The sequence below is a fragment of the Monodelphis domestica genome, chromosome X (assembly GCF_027887165.1).
Source record: "Monodelphis domestica isolate mMonDom1 chromosome X, mMonDom1.pri, whole genome shotgun sequence".
NCBI classification, from domain to species: domain Eukaryota; kingdom Metazoa; phylum Chordata; class Mammalia; order Didelphimorphia; family Didelphidae; genus Monodelphis; species Monodelphis domestica.
This window is the reverse complement of record NC_077235.1, coordinates 58,099,342-58,124,958: the sequence shown is the minus strand read 5'-3', so window position 1 is coordinate 58,124,958 and position 25,617 is coordinate 58,099,342. Positions and strand designations below refer to the sequence as shown.

The 25,617-nt window shown below is 35.4% G+C and overlaps 1 protein-coding gene across 6 annotated transcripts in view; it reads left to right on the top strand.

The window, feature by feature from the left end:
* The window catches only part of STAG2 (STAG2 cohesin complex component), a 118,285-nt gene that overhangs the window by 85,271 nt on the left and 7,397 nt on the right, over positions 1-25,617 (top strand). For all 6 annotated transcript variants that reach the window (XM_007507074.3, XM_056808893.1, XM_016426632.2 and 3 more), the window contains 13 exons: positions 708-778; positions 1,356-1,443; positions 1,530-1,610; positions 2,621-2,713; positions 5,499-5,673; positions 7,365-7,504; positions 8,497-8,598; positions 9,074-9,222; positions 11,090-11,218; positions 13,864-14,069; positions 17,515-17,704; positions 17,797-17,910; positions 22,311-22,437. In XM_007507074.3, coding sequence (XP_007507136.1) covers positions 708-778; positions 1,356-1,443; positions 1,530-1,610; positions 2,621-2,713; positions 5,499-5,673; positions 7,365-7,504; positions 8,497-8,598; positions 9,074-9,222; positions 11,090-11,218; positions 13,864-14,069; positions 17,515-17,704; positions 17,797-17,910; positions 22,311-22,437 — 1,665 coding nt within the window. The remainder of the gene's footprint in view (positions 1-707; positions 779-1,355; positions 1,444-1,529; positions 1,611-2,620; positions 2,714-5,498; positions 5,674-7,364; positions 7,505-8,496; positions 8,599-9,073; positions 9,223-11,089; positions 11,219-13,863; positions 14,070-17,514; positions 17,705-17,796; positions 17,911-22,310; positions 22,438-25,617) is intronic.

Below are 25,617 nucleotides of genomic sequence, written 5' to 3'. Positions count from 1 at the left end.
TTGAGATTGATTATTGCATTTTTCCCCTTCTATTCATATAACTATATTAGTTCATAAGTTTCCCCAGATTTTTCTCAAACTGCCTGCTTCATCATTTTTTGTAATATGATTATATTCCATTACATTCATATACCATAACTTATTGAGCATTTCCCTTAGTTTAGAACTTAGAACTTCTCTGCCTTTGTTTCCTCATCTTAACCCGGTAATGATAAGAATAATGGCTAAAATGCATTTTTTTCCAGTTTGCAAATTTAACTCTCACATCTCTGTGCCTTTTTCTCCTTTTACATGGATTTAAGACATATTTCCTTAAGAGTTTGTTGGGACATACATTTGTTAATTGCTACAATAGCATTTTTTTTATTATTCCTCCCTTAGATGCTTCACTTTAAGAACCTGATTTTCTTTTCCTTCCCCCTTTCTGTTTTGTGTTAGCATGGGGAAAAAAGTATGTCCATCCAGTTCTTTCTCTCCCCAGTGATCCCTTTTTTGTAATGTATCACTGATATAACGTTTGTTATGTCCTTTTTGCAATATCTCTCAAATGGTGGCAGGCCTGGAAACAGGAATGAAAATTGTAACTTCTGTCCTTGCTTTCCCTCTCATAGTTTGCGTATCATCAGGGTGGTGGTTTTGTGTTGAATAGCTAATACTTTTCCTTTTGTGGCTTGTAGTGGCTAACACTATACATCTAACATTTACAGGGAGAAGAACCTGATGAGGATGATGCATATCAGGTCTTATCAACATTAAAGAGGATTACTGCTTTTCACAAGTAAGTGTTCCATTTAATGATTTATTTTACTGGGCCTCAGGTGGTAGATCCAGTTATTGGAAGCTTCAGTGTAGCGGGTATATGTTCACTTTTAAGTAAGAGTTTTCTAATGATTCCTACTCTCCCCAAACAGTAAAGGCTGCTTTGGCAGGTAGGCAGGTCTCTAAGATCTCTTAGCACTCCTTGCCCCAGTGCTAAAGATACTATAGGTTTTGTTTTCTCTGAAGGGGTTAGTAAGGTCCTTTATAACTTCTATGACCTTATCAGTAAGCTATTTTTATTTATTCATATTGTGGATTTAGTGAGGGTTTTCTTGGAAAAATTAATTTCCTGAGGTTGAAAGAAGTTTTAATTATCTTTACAATTTATCGATCTTAGATGTATTACTACTTAAACTTTGAATTGCAGAACTATTGGGAAACGATTTCAGACTCTTACAAGAAAATCCGATTTAAAAATATTGGTTTAAGAGAAATTTGTTATGTTGGTCTGTTTCTTGTTTTTCTTTTTGAGGGAGCTTATTGTGATGAATTGAACAGTATTCCGTTAATACTAACATTCCAACTATTTCTTGCAGTACCCATGATCTTTCAAGATGGGATTTGTTTGGTTGTAATTACAAGTTACTGAAAACTGGCATTGAAAATGGAGACATGCCTGAGCAGGTTTGTATTTAAAAGTTGTATGTATAAGTTGGATTCTAATTAACATGACTTTTTATTCCTAACTTACCGTTGTTTTATTTTTATAGATTGTTATTCATGCTCTGCAGTGTACTCACTATGTAATCCTCTGGCAGCTAGCAAAAATTACTGAAAGCAGCTCCACCAAGGTATGTGTTAATAGTCATGTTATTTAGTGGTTAAATGTTAGTACAGATTGTACAGAGATGTGTTGAAAAATGAGTAATTATTCAAATGTCCTCTTTCAACCCATTTGCTATGTATACTAGCCCAAGTGAAATGAGTCCATCTCTAGTACATTTTAAATATTTTTAATGTGATTATTGAGATTTGTTTTATGTCTAAGCAAAATTTTTCTTATTTTATATTTTTAGCTCATGCTTGGCTATTGAATATAGGTGCAAACAACATTTCAAAAACAAATTGAGAGTAGTTGTAAGATAAAGCACATTTCAGTATATATTACTCAGTAAATAAAAGAAAAATTAATGAAATGGATAGGTAAAGGCGAAGTGTATCCTGCTCTAAGTCATTTCACCCTTGTGGGCCACAATTTCCTCAACATTAAAATGAAGACGTCAAATTAGATGTTGTGGATTTTTTTTTAAATTTATGCTCTCGTTTTATGCTTGGGATTGACTCAAGACCCAGTTTCCCAATAAATGAGATTAGTCTTCTAGTTAGTGAATTGGAGAGGTAAATTATATAAATTAACAATTTTACAAATAACAAAAAGCCTAACAAGCTACCCTAGCTCATTAACATTACTTAAAGAAAAGGAATTAATAACCACATTGCTAATAAACATCATTAATGTTCAGCCCTGATTTCTGCTGGTCTTTGTGTTAAAATAGAATTGGCCATATCTTAGTAGCCTTTCCATGTAACTGAATTCTGGAGTGCGAGGTTTTGTTTCAGTTATATAAAAATAATCATCTGTGATACTTTTAATAAAAGAAGAATGATAGAGCAAAAGAAGGGACTTGTCTTTGTTAATGAATGTTTGATATTTAAAAGCATTTTGATAGTATGGACAGTTGAATTTTGATCTTTTATAACTTGATTCTTGTAGAGTAATATTCCAGAATGTCTCTGAGAATGATTATTGAGAAAACAGAAAGACTTAAAAATATAATTATTATATATAATTATTTTATAGGAGGATCTACTTCGTTTAAAGAAACAAATGAGGGTGTTCTGTCAGATTTGTCAGCATTACCTGACCAATGTGAATACTGCTGTTAAAGAACAGGTTAGTTTTGTTTGTTTTGTAAATAACAAGGTCATTTGAATAGATATTACAGATGCTATATTGTTTGGCATGGAATTAGAAAGCTGAATCGAATTTTGGAATACATATCTTTTGTAATGTAATGATTGTTCAAATTATTAGGCTTGAATATGATACAAATATGGTGAATTTTCTGTTTGTTCATCTTCTTCATAAAGCCTTCCTTTGAGAGTCCAGTTAACAAACAAACATTTCCCAGCATAGAAACCAACATTAAGAGTTTGTTGATAAGCAATTTTCTTAGAATTTTGAAAGCACATGATTATAAAAATCATATACTTGAAGTATGGTCTTAGTCTTTCAACTCTAACCATTTGTTCAGAGTTCTACCTAAGTTTCTAGGAGCATATTATTGCTTGCTATTATCAGATTGGAATTCCCCAATGTTGGCACACATTTATAATGACTATTTTTGTTTGGAAATAAAAGTTCTACTCAATTGGCAAGCGATATGGTGAAAGCCTTTTCCCAGAAGAAACCTTTTGGCATAGTTAGCTCTGCCATAGGTCCCTGTTCCTTACCCCCTCATAAAAAATGAGACAAAGTCTCATATCTCAGTCTTTAGGTATTTACAATTTTGTGGTTAAGAGGACATTGGATACCTTGAAAGAGTTGCAAATGGTCACTCTGCCCTTGTGACACTATAGAATAAAAAATGGATACTCCCAAGCAGCAATCAGAAGAGTGGATTGTCAAGGAGAAAGGAATCCCACACAGTGGCAGCCTCCTGCCTGACATAACTTTGGCCAAGTTGTCATTCCATATATGATGTATGAAAGTTAAATATTCACATATTTTGGAAACATACTATACTTTCAAAAGGGCGTTTATGATCTTGATTGAAAAACACAAGTGAAGATTTGATACCATTGTTTCTTTGAGGATGCCATTGACCCTTCAAAAGTCCTCTATGAATAAAATCATTTTCTACTTTCAGACCAGGCGGCAGGAAGTTAAAAACAAAATATTACTAGTTCCTCTTTTTCTTTAGCTACTTAGTTTTTGGATCTTGTCCCAGTGTTTGATAAAAATCCATTGGGATTGTTTGTTGCAATTAGACTCATGCTAATCTCTTTCTCCTCCTTTCTAAATGTCATATTGAATAGAGAGGAAGAGGGTGTTGTGGTGTTTATGACTTAGAAACAGAAGTTTTTGTAAGTTGCTGGCTACTCTCTTACCTTGTAATGGGATCATTTTGGCCATTTTTGGTTAGCCAACCTTCTCATCTTGTAGAATCCAATTAACCAAAATACTATCATCCTGTCTTTCAAAGAGCTTATTTTGGGGAACCTGTGACAGATTGGGGAACTACTTCTTTAACTGTCATACTGACATTTAATCATAAGATTGCAAACATTGCCAAGACAAGTTCTTTTAAAATTTCCTCTTATTAACCCACAACACTTTAATTCAAATGCAAACAATTACAAAATACTTTGAATTCTTGTTCTTTTAAATTTTCTGACAAGTTTCAGTGACTTTACATATTTTTTAGCAATAAAATGTAATGATGAAGATTTTCCTTTTTAGCATTTTAATTTCTGAAAAGGTGGTCTCTGAAAGAATAAAATTAATTTGGATCCTTTCTAGTTGAGTAGACTATTGGTGTTTGAGAACTAATCAACCTAAACTTTTTATCTTTAGTACATACAATATGACAGTCTTCCTGTTCACTAGATCAGTTGCTTTAAGCATTGTTTTCCTGCGTTAACCTATATGATTCTTATGTCATTTCATCTGACTTTCTGGAAACCTTTTAATCTGGTGACATAAGATAGTTATAGTTGACTCAGACTGCTTTCTGGATATAATTTCCTAGCCTCTACACATAGGGGACATCTCTGGTATCCTATCTTTATTACTCTCTAAATCCCCAATATTTTCCCATTGGATGCTTCTCAATAATGTAACATTATCCATCCTCATCGCCTCTTCCCTTCTTAAAATGCCAGAGAGACAGAGAGACAGGGTCAGTAATTCAATCTCTTCTTTCCCAGATACCTTATGACTGCTGTCTCCAAAGCATGCGTGGCGCCCCCCCCCCCCCCCCCCCAATTGATCCTGGGCACCACCTCTCTAAACTTTCTTAGCCAGTAATTTTTCTTTTTGGTCAGTCAGTAGGCATTTTAATTAAATACTAAATATGTACCTGACACTGTGTAACAAAGCCAGCCTTAAGAATACAAAGAAAGGAAAGTGACAGTCCCTGCTGTCAAGGAGCTCACAGTAGCCAGTAATTTATAATAATACTAATGATATTTACTATCAGGTGGCAATTGTGGACTATATTATGCAAGATTGTGCCTGAATGTTATATGCTAATGCCTTCCTATTCCTTTAGCTTGTTTGTACATAGTTGTGTTTGTGTCAGCTCCACTCTCAGACTGTAAGCTCCTTGAGAGCAGGTCCTGTCTTTTGCCTTTCTTTGTGTGCCTAGTACAGGGCCAACATCTTCAGTTCTTAATAAATGTTTATTGAAAGATTGACTGACATTGAGAGGGAGAAATATTTGAAATTAGAATGGTTAGTTTTTCCAGTTCTGTCAAACACCTTTAACGTGACATATTTTTGCAGAACATAAGTATATTCCTTACATTTCACATATTTAATTGTAACTTACTGGTATTTGCCAACATCTGTCACTTGTCAGTTCTTTAAATTGATATTTAAATTGTTTGGGAATTTTGTTTTGGGTAGTAGAAACTAAGAAATATTGGTTTATAAAATATCTAATTTTTTTATACAGGCCTTCACTATTTTGTGTGATGTGTTGATGATCTCCAGCCATCAGATTATGTCAGGAGGACGGGACATGCTAGAACCACTTGTTTACACTCCTGATTCTTCATTGCAGTCAGAATTGCTCAGCTTTATTCTGGATCATGTCTTTATTGACCAGGATGATGATAACAATAGTGCAGGTAATTCTCTTCTTAATTCAAGTTGAGGTTTTTAAAGCAATACTTACTGAAGGTTTTGAACTATTATGTTTTGGAAAATATTTAATAACCCAAAATACATGTTGCTCAAGTGCTCTGATTTTTTTCCATTAGGATCATTTACTAATTTAGGTGCTTTAAAATTCATGAATTCCAATAAAATAATATAGTCTATGCATCATTATTTCTGAAAAGTAATTTTTTCTAGATTTCTTTTAAAATATATCTCTTGATACTATAAATAAGACTGCAAAATAATTTCCTGAATTGGTTTCTGTACTATTCTACAGATTTGCCAAGATAATACAAAATGTTCTGGGGGGGAAATTGTGCTGAATTTCTCTATTTAACCGAGATTTCATAGATGATTTGACTTTTTTTTTCCCTTGTAGCCTTTTTATGTTAAGGTAATGATTTTATTTCTCATGTTTTTGATGTTCAGCTCTGCTTAAGAGAGAACTTAATGCCAGCATGTTTATAAACATGTATACCTACAAATTATTGTCAGCAGGAGTCTAAAGATATAGGACCACTAATAACAAACATAATTTAGAATTTTCTCAAACAATTTATGATGAGATCTTGCTTCCCCAGAGATTTTAGAATATGTGTATATTATCAGCTTTTTGGAATACACTTGGTGATCTGGAATCTGTTTAGGGTAACATCCTGTACTGTGGATTTTCAAAATTAGAAAGACCCTCAGAGATCATCTTGGTCGGATATCATAAAGTAAATCACCATATTAGTAAAAGATCTCTGAGGTCATTTAGTCTAACTCATACAGTTAACTCACTGTGGAGCTTCTTGTGGTTGTTAATCCCTTCGTTCAGGTACTATTCTAACAAGCTTAATGATCTCTTTTTCCATCCCATAGCAGATTAAAAGTCTCAAATTAGAAACAGGAAACAAGGAGAAACAAGTGCTGTTCTTTAGACCTTCTAACATCAGCGAGATGTTATTTTAATGACATGATAGCAGATGAAGGGTCTCTAGAAATCAGATAGGGACTTAAAAAGAAGATAAATCTGGGATGATTTTACATATGGATAAATTGCTTTATATGTATATCTCTGGCCCTAATCATTTTATTCATGTATAGTACACTAATTGGTATGTATAATGGGATCCTGTATATTTTGTTTGTAAGATGCATAAAAAACTCAAAATAGTTCAAGGTGAAAAAAATGCTCTCTCTAAGGACGGATACTAATATCAGTTCTATAGGAACAAACTGCAGCCCTTCTTTTTTAGGAGTTGGTCATCTAGAGCTAGTATGCTATGGCCCAACTTGTGGATGAGCCTCTTTGTAATTAAGGCTGGTTCTTACTGGGACCATTCTTTTTTTTTTTTTTCTTACTGGGACCATTCTTAAAGGCTTTCTGGCTTAGGACCTGCCAGGCTTTGCCAAGTAAGGCTTGAGAATCTTGGCTCACCTCCATATGACAGTGAGACATCACAGAAGGACTTGAACGGAGGAGTGGTTTTTGACTTAAATGTTGTAGAAAGGTTACTGTCCATTCTCCAGCAGCTTTGTGAAAAACTTGTGTTCAAAGGGTTTTCTTCAATCCATCTCTTCTTTTTTGAGCATTTTTTAGTGTTAGGTAAAATTATGATATTGAGCAAGTAGCTTTACAAAAACCTCCTAGTTTAATATTTAGGCCCTTTTTCAGATGGACAGCAGGATGATGAAGCTAGCAAAATTGAAGCACTGCACAAGCGGAGAAATTTACTTGCAGCTTTTTGTAAACTCATTGTATATACTGTGGTGGAAATGAATACAGCTGCAGATATTTTCAAGCAATATATGAAGGTAAATATGAATACATATGACAGAATATTTTTGGAAAATATTTGGAGAATATACCACTTGAAGCCTGCCTTGCTCTTTTCCCTGGCCCTCCTTCTCCCCTCATTGTTGTGCTAGAACTGACTTGCATGTTGGTACTTAGAAAGTAAATGATAGCATTTCATGGAAAAGATTTTTGGCACTTGTTCTTTGCTTGAAAGCAATTTGGGTTTTTATTTTTTAAGATTGCAGATCTTATCGTTGTCAGTATTTTGGAGTCTGGTCTGCAGTCTTGCAGGCCCAGAAACTCATTTTTATCTTATTACTCAGGGGTGATCAGGTACTAAGGGAATAATTTATGCTAACCAAATTCACAAGAGGGATTTATAAACCAGAATGCCAATTTATTAATTTACTGTGGGAAATACATTGCAACCAGAATACTAATTCTCAATACCCAGGGTACCCCAAGCTAGCTGGGAAACCAAATTACCAATTTAGATGGTTACATTGCAAGTATGGAATCAATGCAAAGGGAATTGGATAGTGTTATGAGGTATTTTGGGCTGTAATAAAGCCTAGATGATTTCTGTTCCCTTGTTGAATATGCCTTTCTAGTGATCAGAATTTTCTTCACCAAATAGTTTGTGCAGAATGCTTCATTTTCTTGATTCCAGGCTGATAAACAATAATATTTCAATTAATCATAGACTGTCCACTGACCTTGGATATAAAGTACTTCCATGCATATCTTAAACTATTGTTTACAATAAGCTTTTCTGGGTAGATAGGGCATCATTTGTTCCCATTTAGCAGATGAGGATTCTGAGGCTGGGAATTTGTGGCTTTCCCCAAACCACAGAACTAATTAGTGGTAAAGCCAGCATGAGATTACAATTCCTCTGATGCTTACTTCAGCTTTCTTTCCACTATCCTTGGCTATCTGTCTACCTATGAATCACAAATGTTTCTTTATGATGTAAAGTTCAGTTAATACATGCAAATTTCTTTTCTAGTATTACAATGATTATGGAGATATTATAAAAGAAACAATGAGTAAAACAAGGCAGATAGACAAAATCCAGTGTGCAAAGACACTTATTCTCAGTTTACAGCAGGTAAGAATGAATAATTTAAAGTATTTATTGATTCTTTTAAAAGCTGTTTAATATTCAAACTGAAAAACCTTTTTTCCCCCTAAATAAATCACACGCCTATTTGCCTTTTGTATAGATTTACAAAAATTTGAGAACTACAATAACCCCTTCTTGTTTGATAGCTATGGATAGATATAATTAGTGTGCTGGGCTTTGTTTCTTTTCTTTCTATCTTTTTTCTTTTTTTTTAAAAAATATATCCTTATTCATTAGGTTCAACACAATTATGAAATTGTGTTGAAACCATCAAGAAATAGTTTTGCCTTGACTTAACTAAAAAGATCTAAAGAGGATAACTAACACCGGCTTAAAGTGCTTCTTTATTAATTTATACAGTATTAAATATTTATTACAGATTAGGCATAGAAGTGTTTATACTAATTATTAATATTAGCAACCCAAAAAAATCCCAAATGTTTTCTTTGATTCCAAACAGCTGTTCAACGAAATGATACAAGAAAATGGGTATAATTTTGACAGATCATCACCAACATTCAGTGGTATTAAAGAACTTGCCCGACGTTTTGCTTTAACTTTTGGACTTGATCAGTTGAAAACAAGAGAAGCCATCGCCATGTTACACAAGTAATTTCCCAATATTTTACTTGAATTCAACTAATCATAATGGCTGACATTAATATAACCCTTGGAGGTTTATAAGCGTGTATATTCTTGTTTGTTTCTCACTACACACTTGTGAGAGTAGGGAATTCCAGTATTGCCCTTATTTTATGGATTCTGAGAGGGGAAGGGGAGTTGCCCAACATGTGGTAGAGCCAGAACCAGAATCCTGGTTTGTTGGCCCCTAACCTAGTGCTTTTTCCACTCTTTGTTCGGCCTGCTTCAGTTTGACTTTGAATCATTGTGAGAATGTAAATAATTGTTGGGCTAATAGTTAATACCTTAGTGTATGGACTTCTGCTATAAAGTCTCCATTCTTAGGATTTAAAAAAAATCGGTCTAGTAATACCTCAATCTTGAAATCAAGCTCCCTTATTAAACAAAACACACCTCAAAGCTTTTTTAAATGATGGGAAATAGAGACATATACATTCAGGCATGACAGCAAATAACTCTCCATACAGTTTCTATTTCTTGTTAGTGGAAGGTAAAGAGTGCTGATCATAAGCAATGTTGGGTGGTATGGGGAGTTTCTTTTGTGTCCTTGGTAGCTTCTACTTTGTCGTAACTATTTTTAATCATGTGGTAATTATGCCCCCTTATTTATGATCTTTTGTTTTTGTAAAATATTATATGATGTGATTTGAGTTGTATTATATTGACTAAGTAATTCTCAATGATTTATCTAACGCATAAATACTTTTATTTACCTGTAATTTTATGCCTATATATTAAAAGACTTTACCCATACTCCTTCCCCCTCTCCAATTAAAATTATTTTAGAAATCACAAAGCAGGTCAGGTGATATTCTATGTTTGGCAAAGGTCCCCCGCAGTTCCTGATTTCAGAAGTACCCTTTGCCACTCCCCAAATAGCTTGTATTTACTGTCAATAGCCTGTTTTGCCTTCAGAATTTTCATTTCCAGCTACTACTCAATCCATTCTCTTTTCCAAGCTATGCCCCTGAGATCCCAGAGCCCATAATGCTTGTATTTTAGCTAGTAATTCTTTTCTTCCGGTAACCCTGAATCTCTTCTTCTCTCCTACCCTCTTTTCATTATCCTAGTAAAGTTACTGAATGTGTGTATATATTAAGTACATACTGTGTATGTAATTGGAGGATCTCCTCTTCCTTGATAAAAGTGTTGCTGCACTCCCAGGTGTCACTGCAGGCCTTGTGGGAAGTTACTCTGTTATTGAACTTCTTGTTCAGTTAGTTACTGCTTTTTTGCCAGCAGATGGTTTTATCATTCCAAGTACATGTCTACAGCTGGTTTAATTGCTTTATTTTACTTTGGATTTGTGATTTCATCAGTGTGGCTACTGTTGACTGACACAAATGTAGATCATTGTATAACCTTACCATGCATACTGTCTGTGTCAGTGGGATTCTTGCCCATATCCTTCTTTACATCTTCCCCTTATAGCCTTTGAAGGCTTTCTTATGGGCTGTGATACTATCCCAACATTCTTAAAATGTTGAATATTCAATTACTTAGGAATAGTCTACTATTTGGGAGGGTTTGGGTTCTTTCCTAGGTAAGATTCTAAGGATGTCCCAGAAGTAATTAATTAATTATACCATGCCATGTCTATATTGCTTTTAGCAAAGTTAGAATTTATATGACCAATAAATTGCTCTTTCCTCACTTGTCACCCTTCTTTCATCCACTTCTTATTTATATATCTGAATCAATAGACACCAGCACAAATCCATTCCATCTAGCCTTCTTGTTAGTGGAAAACTTGTCCAGATAAGTCTCTTCCATTCTATAATATCACATTTGAATGACAATCTTTCAGATAGTAATTATGCCCTTTTCTTTCTAGGGATGGGATTGAATTTGCATTTAAAGAACCTAATCCACAAGGTGAAAGCCACCCACCTTTAAATTTGGCATTTCTTGATATTTTGAGTGAATTTTCTTCTAAACTCCTCCGACAGGACAAAAGAACAGTGTAAGTATTTAATATCCAACCTCTTACCAAAATACTCAATTTCATGAATTCAAAGGCATTTTATGCTTCCTCCTTGCATTGAATTCCAGGATGGCACAGGCTTAAAAGGTTGAAATAACAGTAAACAAAGGAATGCTTATACCTTATAACTATTGGAACTGTACTTTGGAGCATTAAGACTATTATTGATATTTTTAAACAAGACTTAAAATATTCGCTTGCTTAGTATACCAGTTTAAAATGTTAAAGAGAACGTCTAAAGGTTTGATTCTAGAAATAGTATCAAGTAAATTTTAATTTTAAAAAGCTCTTCCTTTTAAAATTTGTGTGTGTGTGTGTGTGTGAGAGATTTTTAATCCTCATCTTCCATCTCCAACTCAAGACTGTGTATTGGTTCCAAGACAGAAGAATGGTATGGGCTAGGCAGTGGGGGTTAAGTGGTTTGTCCAGGGTCACACAGCTAGGAAGTGTCTGAAGACCAGATTTGAACCTAGGACCTCTGGTCTCTAGGCTTTGGCTCTAAATTCACTGAGCCACCCAGCTGCTCCCTTGATATATTCTTTTAAAATGCAGTGGCTAGCTATGAACAGCTGTGAATTTCTTCATTCCTGGTTTTGTGGGGAAGTGACTAAATAATTTACATGGCCTAATTTAGAGAGACTATGTAGACAACCTGAGTGAAGCAGAATCTTCTATGACAACCTTCTTTCACCTGGTGAAGAGAGTACAATATTGATCCGAGACCAAAAAATAGTATTGTCATATTAAAATATCAAGTGATGACTTATTTCTTTTAAACCCTCACCTTCTGTCTTAGAATCAATTCAGTGTTTTTAGTTCTAGGGCAGACAAGCAGTAAGGGCTAAACAATTGGGGTAAAAAAGGTCACACAACCAAGAAGTACCTGAGGCCACATTTGATCAAGTAATGATTTTTAGAACCCTTCTGTGCATACCTGAAAGAGAAGACCTGAGCAACCCTTTCCAGTATTTGTACAGTTGGAAGTGATTATTTTACCTTGGTACTGTGCTGTCTTCTATGGAAAAATGGTTAAAGTCAACTTAGACATCCAAGTAATACTGGACATAATAGACTGTGTTGTGTCTTATAAACCCTTGATTGAACCAAATCACTTAAATCTGTTCTTTCTGTATTTCAACTAACAGTAATGATCATGACTTAATTAAGAAAATATTGAAGAGACTTAAGTGGTTTATTAACCCCAATAGTTTTCTTGAGGGAAAAAAGACAATAAATCAAGAAAGGAAAGGATTGTATATTTGGTGAATTCACATAGTTTGCTTTAAACAGAGCAGTGTATAAATGATTTTAAAGAAAATTTTTTTAAATGTAAAGATAACCATATGAAAGAATTTTATAATCAAGATTTTGCAGTTGAAAAGTGAAATGTGTGGTGCCAGTTAGTTTACTTTAGGAAACTCTCCCTATCTCTAAGTTGTTAGGAATTATGTGATAAATCATACACACTTAAAAATTTTATTATTTTATTTGGAATCATATTTGTAACAGTTACTCTCTTTTTAAAAAAATATTTATTTTATTTTCCCATGGTTACATGATTCATGTCCTGTCCATCCATCCCCCCCATCCCTCCCATGTATTATCACCCAATATCCATTTCCATGTTATTTGTTTTTGTTAATAGAGTGATCTTTTAAAAACCAAAACCCAACATCCTCTATCCATATAAACAATTGATAAATCATTGTGTGTGTGTGTGTGTGTGTGTGTGTGTGTGTGTGTGTGTGTGTGTGTGTTTCTATTTCCACAGTTCTTTCTCTTGATGTGGCTAGCATTCTTACTCATAAGTCCCTCAGGGTTGTCCACCAGGATCATTGCATTTCTTTTAGTAGCAAAGTTGATTACATTTGATCATTACACAGTGTTTCACTTTCTGTGTACAATGTTCTCCTGGTTTTGCTCATTTCATTCTGCATCAGTTCATGGAGGTTGTTCCAGTCTCCATGGAATTCCTCCAGTTCATTATTCCTTTGAGCACAATAGTATTCCATCACCAACATATACCACAATTTGTTCAGCCATTCCCCAATTGATGGGCATCCCCTCATTTTTCAATTTTTGGCCACCACATAGAGCGCAGCTATGAATATTATTGTACAGGTCTTTTTCTTTATTATCTCTTTGGGGCACAAACCCAGAAGTGCTATGGCTGGATCAAAGGGCAGGCATTTTTTTTAAACCCTTTGAGCATAATTCCAAATTGCCTTCCAGAGTGGTCGGATCAATTCACAACTCTGCCCATGTCCCAATTTTACCACATCCCCTCCAACATTTATTATTTTCTTTTACTGTCATATTGGTCAATCTGATAGGTGGTGCCTCAGAGTTGTTTTGATTTGCATTTCTCTAATCAGGAGGGACTTAGAATACTTTTTTGTGTGATTATGGATTTTGATTTCTGCATCTGAAAACTTCTTATTCACATACCCCTTGACCACTTGTTAATTGGAGAGTGGCTTGATTTCTTTTAAATATGACTTAATTCCTAATAAATTTGAGAAATTAGATTTTTGTCAGAGATTTTTCTTATATAATTTATCCCCCAATTTGTTGCTTGCCTTCTAATTTTGGTTGCATTGATTTTGCTATTACTTCTCTTTTAGGTATGTTTATCTAGAAAAGTTCATGACCTTTCAGATGTCACTGCGAAGAGAAGATGTGTGGCTTCCTTTGATGTCTTATAGGAATTCTTTATTAGCTGGAGGTGATGATGACACCATGTCAGTTATCAGTGGAATTAGCAGTCGAGGATCAACTGTGAGAAATAAAAAAACTAAACCAGCTACAGGAAAACGAAAATTACCTGAAGGTAATTAGCCTTATTTCATTAAATATCCCTCTTTCCATTCTTATTACTCATGAAGACATTAGTAGCTTTTTATAGTTAAAGTGCATTTCAGTTTTGATTGGACAATTAATTCTACTGTTGTACAGTATCTGTTCAATCAAAAAGTTGGAGCAATTCTTGAAGACTATCTTGTTTCAATTGACTTCCCCCATAACCAGAATGGAAATCCAGGTCTTCTAGTCCACAAGTCACTTCATACTATAGTATACTATTGCACATGTATGTCATGAAATGTTGATCTGTACAGACTTCTTGGTCTTGTGGTTAATATTCCAAATTTTTCTTTAATCATTGTTGATGTGAAGTTTACACTAATAAGTATTCCTAGATAATTTATTTTACAGATGAGAATATTGAGGCTGACGTAGCTGAAGTGACTTGCCTAGGTCACACAGCCAATAAATTTAATACCACACGTTTCACCTAGATCTTCAAGTTCTGTCCCTACTCTTCACTGTACCATTTTTGCTTTCAGCCACTGGAAAATAAATGACTCTGGTGGTTTGGAGGTTTAGGCTATAGGTCTTCTCCTCATGAAAACTACTTCTGGAGCTTGCCTTATTAATTACACCTGTCCTGAATTTGGCAGCTAGCACCTAATAGTTATGTTTATGTTTATGTGTATATATATATATATATGAATAGTTATTGACATGAGAAATGAAGTATAATATAGTTCTATAAAAAGATTAAAGCAGTGATATGTGAGCACTTCTAGCAATTTGCTGAGAGTCTAGATAATTAATTTAATCTCAGTATACCTCTTCTCTTTAAAATGGGTTGCTATTATTTCTGATAATGGAGGTGACCTAGACATATCTCTGTGACTTTGAAAGGAGTGTTTGTGCTTAAACAGTAAAGTGGTTTTTATCTCTCATAATACATTGTGTGGGGGCATTGTGCCAATTTTTCCATTTGATATTTCTGATCAACGTATCCTCTTTAGATCCTTGAACAGTTTGTTGGGCCACAGTAGGCTAGATCAGTGGCATTCCGTAAGTTTTGATTTTCTGCAGTCACAGAGAAGGTAGTCTATCTCATTTGTTTTTTTGTTCAAAGTGTTGATTGGAATCTTCCTATATTTTTAAAGCAGAAACTATATTCTCAGATAGCAAATACTCATTTTACATATTTAGCATTATTTAATATAATATTAAGAGAGAAGCCTTTCTTTAGTGGGGGTGGCAAGTTATTTTATAAATATTTTCCCCGGGGGCAGCTGGGTAGCTCAGTGGATTGAGAGCCCAGCCTAGAGACAGGAGGTCCTAGGTTCAAATCTGGCCTCAGACACTTCCCAGCTGTGTGACCCTGGGCAAGTCACTTGACCCCCATTGCCCAGTCCTTACCACTCTTCTGCCCTGGAGCCAATACATAGTATTGACTCCAAGACGGATGGTAAGGGTTTAAAAAAAACTGTGCTTCCCCTTTGCTTTGAGTTTATTACATGTGGTTAGCTAAAACAATTCTTTCTATAGTTTGTCTCAGTCTTTTATGGTCATTGTCATTTAAGAGAAAGAAGATAGTCTGGTTTTCTTTGTCTTAATGCTACTTGTCAGGTAACACTGTTGGGAGTGATACCCTTTTTATATTGAATGTCTTCTGTAGTTGTTTGAAAGATTTTGATAGATTACTGATATGTTTTCGATACTTTCAGAATGTGTGGGCACTATACCCTATGTATGGGCCTCTCTTGTTAACCTTAGCTGTTAATTCCTTTTGACTCCCACAAGGAAATTTCCCTTTGATAAAGGCATGGATTGTAAGCTTTTTGTGGGCAGCCACTCTTTGTATTTGTATGCTTCAATGCAAAGCATAGTGTGTTGAATGTCTTGGATACATTTTGGGTAAGCTTTGAAATTTTGAAGGTATACATTGCTAATTCTTTGGGACTCTTCATGTGTTAGAATTGTTGTTATAGCTCATTCTTTTTCTTTGTGAATTTAAAATAATTTTATTTTGAGCTGCCAGATAGTTAATCTTCATATGCTGATGGCATGGTTATCTCCTTTTATGCCTCATTTAATACTAAGAATGAAAGTATTTTCAAGGTAGTTTTTGTTGCTTTGTTTATGGAATCATAAAATTTTAACACTTGGATGGGCTACATACTCTGTTGGATTATAGTCTACAAGATTACATCCTGCTCTTCTGACTTCTGAAAAAAATGCATTTTCCTTAGTCAATAACTCTTGGGTTTTTTTCCCCTTTTTTGCTATCAGTTATATGACTGCAAATATGTGGTCTCCTAGTGAATATATTTTGTGAAGACATTATTATCAGAGATGCTCTTGCTAGTTTCAGACTTCACTCACTTGATCACATAGCTTTCCTTCCTATCATTCTGTATCTTCCCTTCTTTCAGATGTCTTGAGAAATCAGTTTTCTTTTTTTTTTTAAACCCTTAACTTCTTTCTTAGAATCAGTACTAAGTGTCAGTAGCAGAAGAATGGTAAGGGCCTGGCAATTGGTGTTATGATTTGCCCAGGGTCATACAACTAGGAAGTGTCGGAGGCAAATTTGAACCCAGGACTTGGTTCTCCAGGCCTGGCTCTGAGACTCAACCGAGAGTCAAGCTAAAATTGTGTCACATACTGAACAGCCCTCCTCTTTATTCACTTGGTCTGCTCCATCTGCTTTCCTCCCTTCCTCCCTTCCTCCTTCCCTCCCTCCCTCCCTCCCCTCCTCCCCTTTTTTCCTTAAGTGCTTTTTGTTCTTTCTCTTGTAGTTTGTGATGTTGAGTCCAAATATGTTACCTCTACCAATGTTTGTGGAAAAGTAGTTTTTCACAGAAACCTTGAACGATCTTTCCCGTCATCTTCCTTCCACTTAAATGATGAAATTCTCTACTTAAATTGACTCTTACTCTAAACTTTCTGTAGACTCTTTTCCCTCCCTTCAGTGCTAATTGCTCTTTTATAACATGATTTTTCTTGTCTTAATTTACAAATGAGCTACTCTTCCACAATGATGTTATTCTTAATTTTCCTTTTCATTTTCACAGTGAAATGAAATGTTGGTTGGTTGAAGCAGTTTCTTGACTCTTTTGGCTTTATTGTGATGACAAAGTATTGAAAGTGCTTCTTGATTGAAACATTTGTTGGAAATAAGTAGGTTGTTGTCTTTTCCATTTCCATTGTGCCTGGACCATTGGGTACCAGATAACTAATGTACAAACACATTTATCAAAAACAAGCTCCCAAACATACCTATATACACATGCATACACACACATATGTGTATGTATACATATACACAGAGACACACTTATTTATAGGTTTACTTATAAAATGAACATTTAATGCTAGAATAGATCTAGCTCTTTTGACTTATATGTCCTAAATTATAAATCTTGATGCTATATGGTCACTGTGTGTAATTGACATTACTTATTTATTCTTCCCTCTAGCTGAAGAAAGTAGTAGTAGTGATAGCATGTGGTTGAATAGAGAACAGACAATGCACACCCCTGTTATGATGCAGACACCACAGCTTACTTCAACTATAATGAGAGAACCTAAAAGATTACGACCAGAGGAGAACTACATGGGTGTCTATCCAATACAGCCAGAGCACCATCCTACACCACTTGATTATAAGTAAGTACAATTGATCATTTTCTATGCTTTAAATTTATTAACAACATGCCAAACAAAAGTTCAGTTAAAGAAGAATAAAATTCTCCTTGAAGCACGCAGGTAACATGGATGTTAGCTCAAAGACAACAAGAAGAAGCAGCCAGGCAACAGCAGGAGAGAGCAGCAATGAGCTATGTTAAGCTGCGAACTAACCTTCAGCATGCCATGTAAGTGAGAGGGCCATATATTTGTAAGTCTGGGATTTTCTCTAATTCAGTTTTAACATCCTTGAAATTGTGCCTGGTCTAACCTTTTTACAGCCATCCTAATTGTAAACCTTAAAATTTCTTAGACAGCAAAGGATCAAGATTTAATTATTTGAGAATATGACCTTCAACAGACATGTGCAAAGCCACAGACCTCTGGGTGGTCCTGGGTGAAGCTAGAGCCACCATTGGCACAGGGAAGACATGGACAGTGATTGGTAGATGTGAGAACTGAGGGGAGGGAACTTGGATGGTTTCCTTAAAGATAGTGGGGTCTGAGGACTAGGGAGGTTGGAGAGGTTTTGCTCTGAGAGGTTGTGCTCTGAAAAGCTTGCTCTGAAGGAAGCTGGAGGTGGAGGCCCCTGAGACTTTCTCCATTTTGGTCACGTGAGTGATAGGGACTGATCTCTTTTCTTTGCCTCAGCTATCTAAGGGCTTGGGCCTTTTGGCTCAGCCTAAACAGAGGGGGTATTTAAGCCCTATTCCCTTCTCTCTCTCTCTCTCTCTCTCTCTCTCTCTCTGTCTCTCTCTCTGTCTCTCTCTCTCTCTCTCCCTCTCCCTCTCCCTCTCCCTCTCCCTCTCCCTCTCTCCCTCTCTCCCTCTCTCCCTCTCTCCCTCCCTCTTCTTCCACCTGTTTGTAATTAAACTCCATAAAAGGTTGACTGCTGCTGACTTGAGTTTTCATTAAGGAATTACATAGCTGAATTCCTTGGCGACCTTAAATTAATATATATCAATCTTTTAAGTGATTTCCTTGTCACATAATCCAGTGAAAAGCACATCAGAGTGTTGATATTTAATCTTATTTACTTTAATATATTTACAATGTTGACCAAATCACTCAGGTAATGTATCCCTTGATTCCTGATATATGCCTGGTCTGTTTCACAAGACTGTCTTGAGGACCATAGACCATAGACAAGAGTTGGAAAATACTGAACCTTGATGGCCCTTACACCACAGGGCTTGGAGACCTCCAAGCATGGAGGACTCTCCAGCCATTCCATCTTTATTTGACAGTTCTAATTGTTAGGAAGTCTTTCATGACATCAGGCCCAAGTGACTTTTTTACCTTCCACTAATTGCTTCTGGTTCTGCACTCTATAAAGGCCAAGCAGAATTAAGTCCAATCCCTTTTCCACAACATAGCCCTTCCAATACTTGAAGACAGCTATTGTATTGCCCTTCTGAAGGCTAAACATGCTGAGTTCCATCAACCAGTCTATGACAGAAACTCATGGCCAGACACTTTTTATGATTGTCTTCTTCTGCATACTCTAGCATAACAATACCCTTCTTGGACCATGGTGACTAGAGCTGAATATAATCCAGATACGGTCTGATAGCACATAGTACAAAGGGACCATCACTGTCTTATTCCTAGAAACTATGCCCCCCAGTGTAGCCCAAGATCATAGTGACTTTTTTGACTGTTATATCACACTACTGACTTACTGAACTTGTGGTTCACTAAAACCTGCAGTGGTGTCTGACCCCCATCCTTCTCCCTCCCCCCAAGTACTGTCTTAACCATCCTTCTCCAATCTTATACTTAGGTTGATATATTTTTTCTTTTTTTGGCACAAATTTTGTACCTATTAAATATCCACTAAATAGATTCTTATTATTAGCAAACTGTAGTATTGATGAAAAGATTGACTCCAGAGACAGGAAGACTTGAGTTCAAATCTCACCTTTGGCACAGTACTAGCCATATGATCCTGGTCAATTCACTAAACCTCTCAGCACTGTAGGAAATCCGTTACATTTTCCCAGGCAACTAAGTAAGTGGTTCAGTGAATAGAGCAATGAACCTGGAGTCAGGAAGACCTGAATTCAAATATGGTTTCAGATACTTATTAGCCATGTGACCCTGGGCAAGTCACTTCATCTTCTTTGGCCTTAGTTTCCTCATATGCAAAATGGCAATAATAAGTTAACATATGCCTTGCAGGGTTGTTTTGAAGATGAAATAAGATAATAATTGTAAAGTACTTAGCACAGTTTCTGACACAGAGTAAACTCTACATAAATGTTTGCTGCTGTTGCTGTTAACTATTATTATTGACCATACGTGCCAATAAAGTTTTTACCTACATTGGTAGAATATATCCTTATCTAGGAGTTCTGTATGCCAATGATACCGCAGGTGGTTCATTCCCCATCTCTAACTCTTATTCCATTCAGTCAAGATCCTTTTGGATTCTTTTCCCTCTATTCAATATATGAGTTATTCCTCCCAGTTTATATCATTTGTAAATTTGATTAGCATGCCCCAAATGCCTTGATCCCAGGTATTTATATCCTGGAGATATTTGACTGGAGATCTACCATATACAGCTATTCTTTGAGACTGGTTACCCAACCAGCTCTGAATCCATATGAGATTGTATTTTCATCTAAGCCATATCTTCCATCCATAAGGATAGTATGAAGTACTTTATCTCAAGACTTGCTAATATCTCGAGTAGCATTCTCTTCATTTGCTAGTTTAGTCATTCTGTGTAAAGGGGAAATGACTTGTTCTTGAGTAAGTCATGCTACTTTATGTAATCACCATTTCCTTCTTGGGCTTTCTTTTGCATCACTATACATATTTGTTACAAGGGTTTTGATTCCCCTGTCCCCTCTGGCCTCCAAGGGAAGTTGACTTGCCAAAATCAAAAAAAGAAAGGATCATCAGAGTTCTTTTTTAAGTTCCCAAAAAAGGACAGAAGGAAATTTAAAAGGAAACACAGGCAAAAAGGACAGTTTTGAAATTTATATGTTCATTTTGTCATAGAGGAATAGCAAGCATCACATGGTAGAGATTCACTGTTTCATTTACAATATTCTTTTTCTGTTGTATATGGAAATGCCTTTTTGATTTGGTGTCAGATCTAGATTTGACAAAACACAAATCTTTTCCCAGAAATCAAAATCAAGTTCACTTTACAGATCGTTCTTTTCCCTTTTTTTGAAAATCAGAAGAGTATTTGTGCTTTCTCTGTATCGTACTACCTCTCTTGCTTTCTGTGATCTTCTAAGTGTTACTGGCAACAATTTAGCAATCACATCTACTGGTTGTTTCAGGACCTAAGTATATAGTTCTGGTCCATGTTGCTTGAATTCTTGAAGGGCAACTGAGTACTCTTACTATCTTCTTAGTTATCCTTGATTTCAACTCCCAGTTAAGTCATTTTAGATTTATAGGACCATGCAGATAATACATATAAAAGGGCTTTGTAAAATATTTTTGAACAAGATGAATTGAGAAGCTACTAAAAGGCTTCACTTTATATTTGTAAAAGATTATATTTCATCAAAGTTAAAGACATTTTTTCCTCTGAAACTTGATTTAGAAATCTGACTGGGAATTTAATGAAATTAAGTATTGGTCATCTTTCCAAAAATCTTTATTTGCAAGTCAGTTATTTTGTTTTCTTGATACATTTTCTTCTAAGGCAAAATGAAATTGACAATGCTGAGCTGCAAAGGCTAACTCATAAAAATCTGACTCATGGAGTTCCAAAACCAGAATGGGCAGGCCTAAGAATGTCTAAATTCCTGATCATTTGGGTTAGGATTGTTAGAGGAGAGGATTCACACTTCAGATAAGAGTTGGATGAAATAACACTTTGAGAGTTTCTCTTAATCCCTGATTCTGACTAAACTAAAAAATTGCTCTTGGAACTCATAAGCTTAAGTTAAGTTTTTTAAAAAAACAACACAATACTTAAAATCCAGAAAATTAGCTTTAGTCATAGAGTGAAAGTATGCTCTTTCTCATCATCATCATCTGAAATGTATTATTTGAGATCTGCTCCTTCAAGGGCTTATATGCTCTTTTGTGTATTGGAGACTCATCTTTTATTAAAGGAAGCTGGAATGAAGTAAATCTTGAAATTATTTTTTTTCACTTTTATCTTTTCATGTAGTGCTTAGCACATTGCCCTTAATAATTACTTACTGACTGAAAGGCAGCATACTACATTGGATAGAGTGCTAGATTTGGTGTCAATAGATGTGTGCTCAAGAACTTCAGGTGCTTCCATAGCTGCGCCAACCCATAGATGAGGCACATAACCTCATTTTCTTCATCTGTTCTTATTCAGAAAGCACTCTGCAAACATATTTGCTGATCTAACTAAGCACAAAAATGAACTTCTCTTGCTAGGGTTATTTGATACTCATATTGTTTCATTGACATTTAGAAGACAACAAAACTTAGTCATACTTGTATTTCTCATAGTAAAGTAAAATAAACAGAAACTCTGGGGCTTTATAGATGTTTGAGCATTTGTGTTTTTAAAATAAATTTAATCATAATCTTTCATAATATTTGCCTTCAATCGTGACAGTTTCAAATTTTGTTTCTTTAGTCGTCGTGGTACCAGCCTAATGGAAGATGATGAAGAACCAATTGTTGAAGATGTCATGATGTCCTCGGAAGGGAGGATTGAGGATCTTAATGAGGGGATGGATTTTGACACAATGGATATAGACTTGGTAAATACTTCGTTCCTCTTTTCAGATCATTCTCCAGAATCAGCACTGGGAGGGGCACTATGCCAGAACCAATATATCTACATTGTACTTGGCAGGTGGTCATTTAGGCTTTGCTTGAAGAATGTCTAAAGAGGAGCCCACTCCTCGCAGTCCTTTTCTGGATTTTCTACTTTAAGATACTAATTCTCTCTTACATTGCTTCTAGTTGTTTTTAACTTCGGCTTCAGTCTAATCCTTTTTAGTTGTGTCAACCTTTCTGTGGTGGGTATTTTTCACTTCTTCAGTTTTGTGGTACCTGTCCTATTGTCCATGATCTTTTAGCACTTGGGAGTTGTTTTTCTTTAGGTTAAATATTTCCAGTTTCTTTAGCTGATAAACATTTGGGTTTGACTCAAAGCCCTTTACTGTCTTAATTTCTTCCCTCTGGATAATCTTCAGTTTATCAAAGTCCTTAAAATAAGATGCCTACAACTGAACACAATTTTAACACAGTGTCATCCGGCAAGGACAGTACAGTAGAGAGTGATCACTTTCCTACTGGACATCATGCCCTTTGTGTTCCAAGATAAGCTTGCTATTCATGAAAATACTTGGGGTCTCCTATGTAGCCATACTTCTCCCTTCTGATAAAAGTTTATTTTTTATCTCAACTTCTACACTCTTCCATTCGTCTTGATGTGGATCAAATCCTTTCATGTTGCATCTCTTCTGGTTCTGTCTTGTATGAATTTAATGCATGTGCTATTCCATACCTTTAAGTCATTGATTAAGTGATTAAAAAGAAATGTTATAGAGAATGGGGTTAACTATAGATCCCTTTGGTTACCCTACTGATGACTTGCAAATTTTATTGAACCATTAATTAACCCTTTGGGTCTGGCTATTTTTCCATTTCTGAAATCACTATCAGCATTTTTCTATCTTCTCCACAGGAATGGTATGAAGGACTGTAAAATCTAGGTACACTACATATACAACATTCCCCTGAATCTAGTAACTCTTTTAAAAATTAACACTGTGGTCAGTCTGGTATGGCCTGTTTCAATGAAGTTAAATTGGTTACTTGATAACTGGTATTTTTCTAGCTGTCTAGAGACCACTTGTATGAACACATATTTTAGAATTTTGTCAGGAATCTCAATCAAGGGCCCTGATTTGTAGTTTGTAGGACTTAGTTGATTTCTTTCTGTAATCAGAACTTCTTTCCCTCTCTAGTTTTGTGGTACCTTTCCTCTATGATCTTTCAAAGATTACGGATCAGTGGTCTATGAATACATTTCCCATTTCTTTCAGTATCTTAGCTTGTAGTTTTTATAGGCCTAATAACTTGAACTCATCAAGGAAAAGTAGTTACTCTGTGACTTTCTCTCAGTTTATCTTGTGCTTCATTTCCATGCTCCCCCCCTCCTTTCCATTTCAAATTATGTTGTCATAGAAAACTGAAGGAAAGTAAATTAGATTTTTCTGCCTTCTTTCCAAAGCCACTCTAAACAGTAGTCCTATCCTTTCGTTGATCATCTTCTTTTACCAACTATATTTAAAATATTTTTGGGTTGGCTTTAGCTTTCCTTTCCGGCCTTGCCTCATTTTGAGCATTGTTTTGCTCCTTATGTTATTGTGACAATACTGAGCCATTTTTTCATTTTCATCTGCTTATGTATATCTTTTAAATATATTGACTTTGTGGTTTCTTTTTACGTAGTTTTCATAAGTTTTCAAATCGTGACAAAAGAATCTTAAGTTAGTGACATTGTGTGCCATTTTCTTTAGAAAAAAGTACTCTCTGATCAGAATTGTTTCCTTTTGTATCTTTCGAATTTCCTTCTTAAATGTTGCCCATCCCTCTTTGTTTGAGAAATGGGTACTTCTCTTCTCCCTCCTTCCCCTTGTTTGCCCCATTCTACCAACAGTAGCATTCATCTTCATTGGCGAAAATAAATTCTACCAGTTTTCCTTGTTAGTTCCTCTAAGTTTCTGAAGGGTGAGATTATTGTTAAATCAAGCCAAGGAATCATTAACTACTCTGCTTTTGGTGGAGAAAGCACTCCAGCAGGTGTCCATTAACCGACATTCCTTATCACTGTTTCACGGCAAGCTTATGATATCTTTCTTACACTCCTCAACAATTTATTCTTTCTTTCTATGGGGGTTATATGGCAGTATCACTTCTTTTTTCTCCCTGCCTTGATTTTGACCCAAGTGTTTTTGACTGGGTTTCTTTTTCTCTTGTTTCTGGAATTTTTCACATATTTTAAATACTTCTATCTTTTAAAAATCTTTTTCTTCATGTAATCCAGTCTTAACCTTTCACTAAGCTGTACATCCCCACATAAAACTGCCAGCTTTTTATTTCTACCTGTAATTCCTGCTGCCTTATTGTTGTTAAAAACAGATTTTGTCTCTCCTCTTAAATTATTTGTTCCTCTCTTTAATATCTCTTTAATCCATCTCTCCATTACATTCTAGTTCTGCTTTTTTTCTCTCTTATTTGAACTGTTACTGTATCCTTCTAACTACTCTCCCTTGGTCTCGTCCGTTGTCACTTTGGCCTTATAGCCAACCAAAGAAGAGTTTGGTCCTATCACTTTGTTTCTCAAAACCCTTTAATGATTCTATTGGATCAAGTATATACATTGCTTGATATATTTTGGGCTACCTTCAACTTTATTCTTCCAACCATCCTGCCATATTGGACAGTGATATTTCTTTATAGTAATCTCATAATCCTGTTCTCTCATACTGCTTTGTAGCCCTCCTTTGAATTTAGCTATGAAAATTCTAATCAAGATTTAAGTATGTTTGCTTTCCTTACCTAGATTGTAAGATGCTGAAGGGTAAAGGTCCAGGTCTTCTATCCTTGCATTTCCTGGGGCTTAGTACAGGGCCTTGTGCCCATTTAGCAGGTGCTTAATTATTGCTAGTTGCAGTTGTCAAATAAAGTCACTCAGAAAATGAGATGATACATTTTGAAGTCATGTAGTTTAATTGTCTTGCTATTGAAATCTTGTTTTGAAATGTTGTATTTGCATTTTAGCCACACTTTTATGAAGTTTTCTTCCAGTGAACTCTTTATTCTTCCATAGTCTATGTATATTTCTAATATTGCAAAATAATGGGGCCCCTGTTGCGTGCTAATGCCAATGTGAACAATACTTTATCAGGCTCCGTCTAGTTATTCCT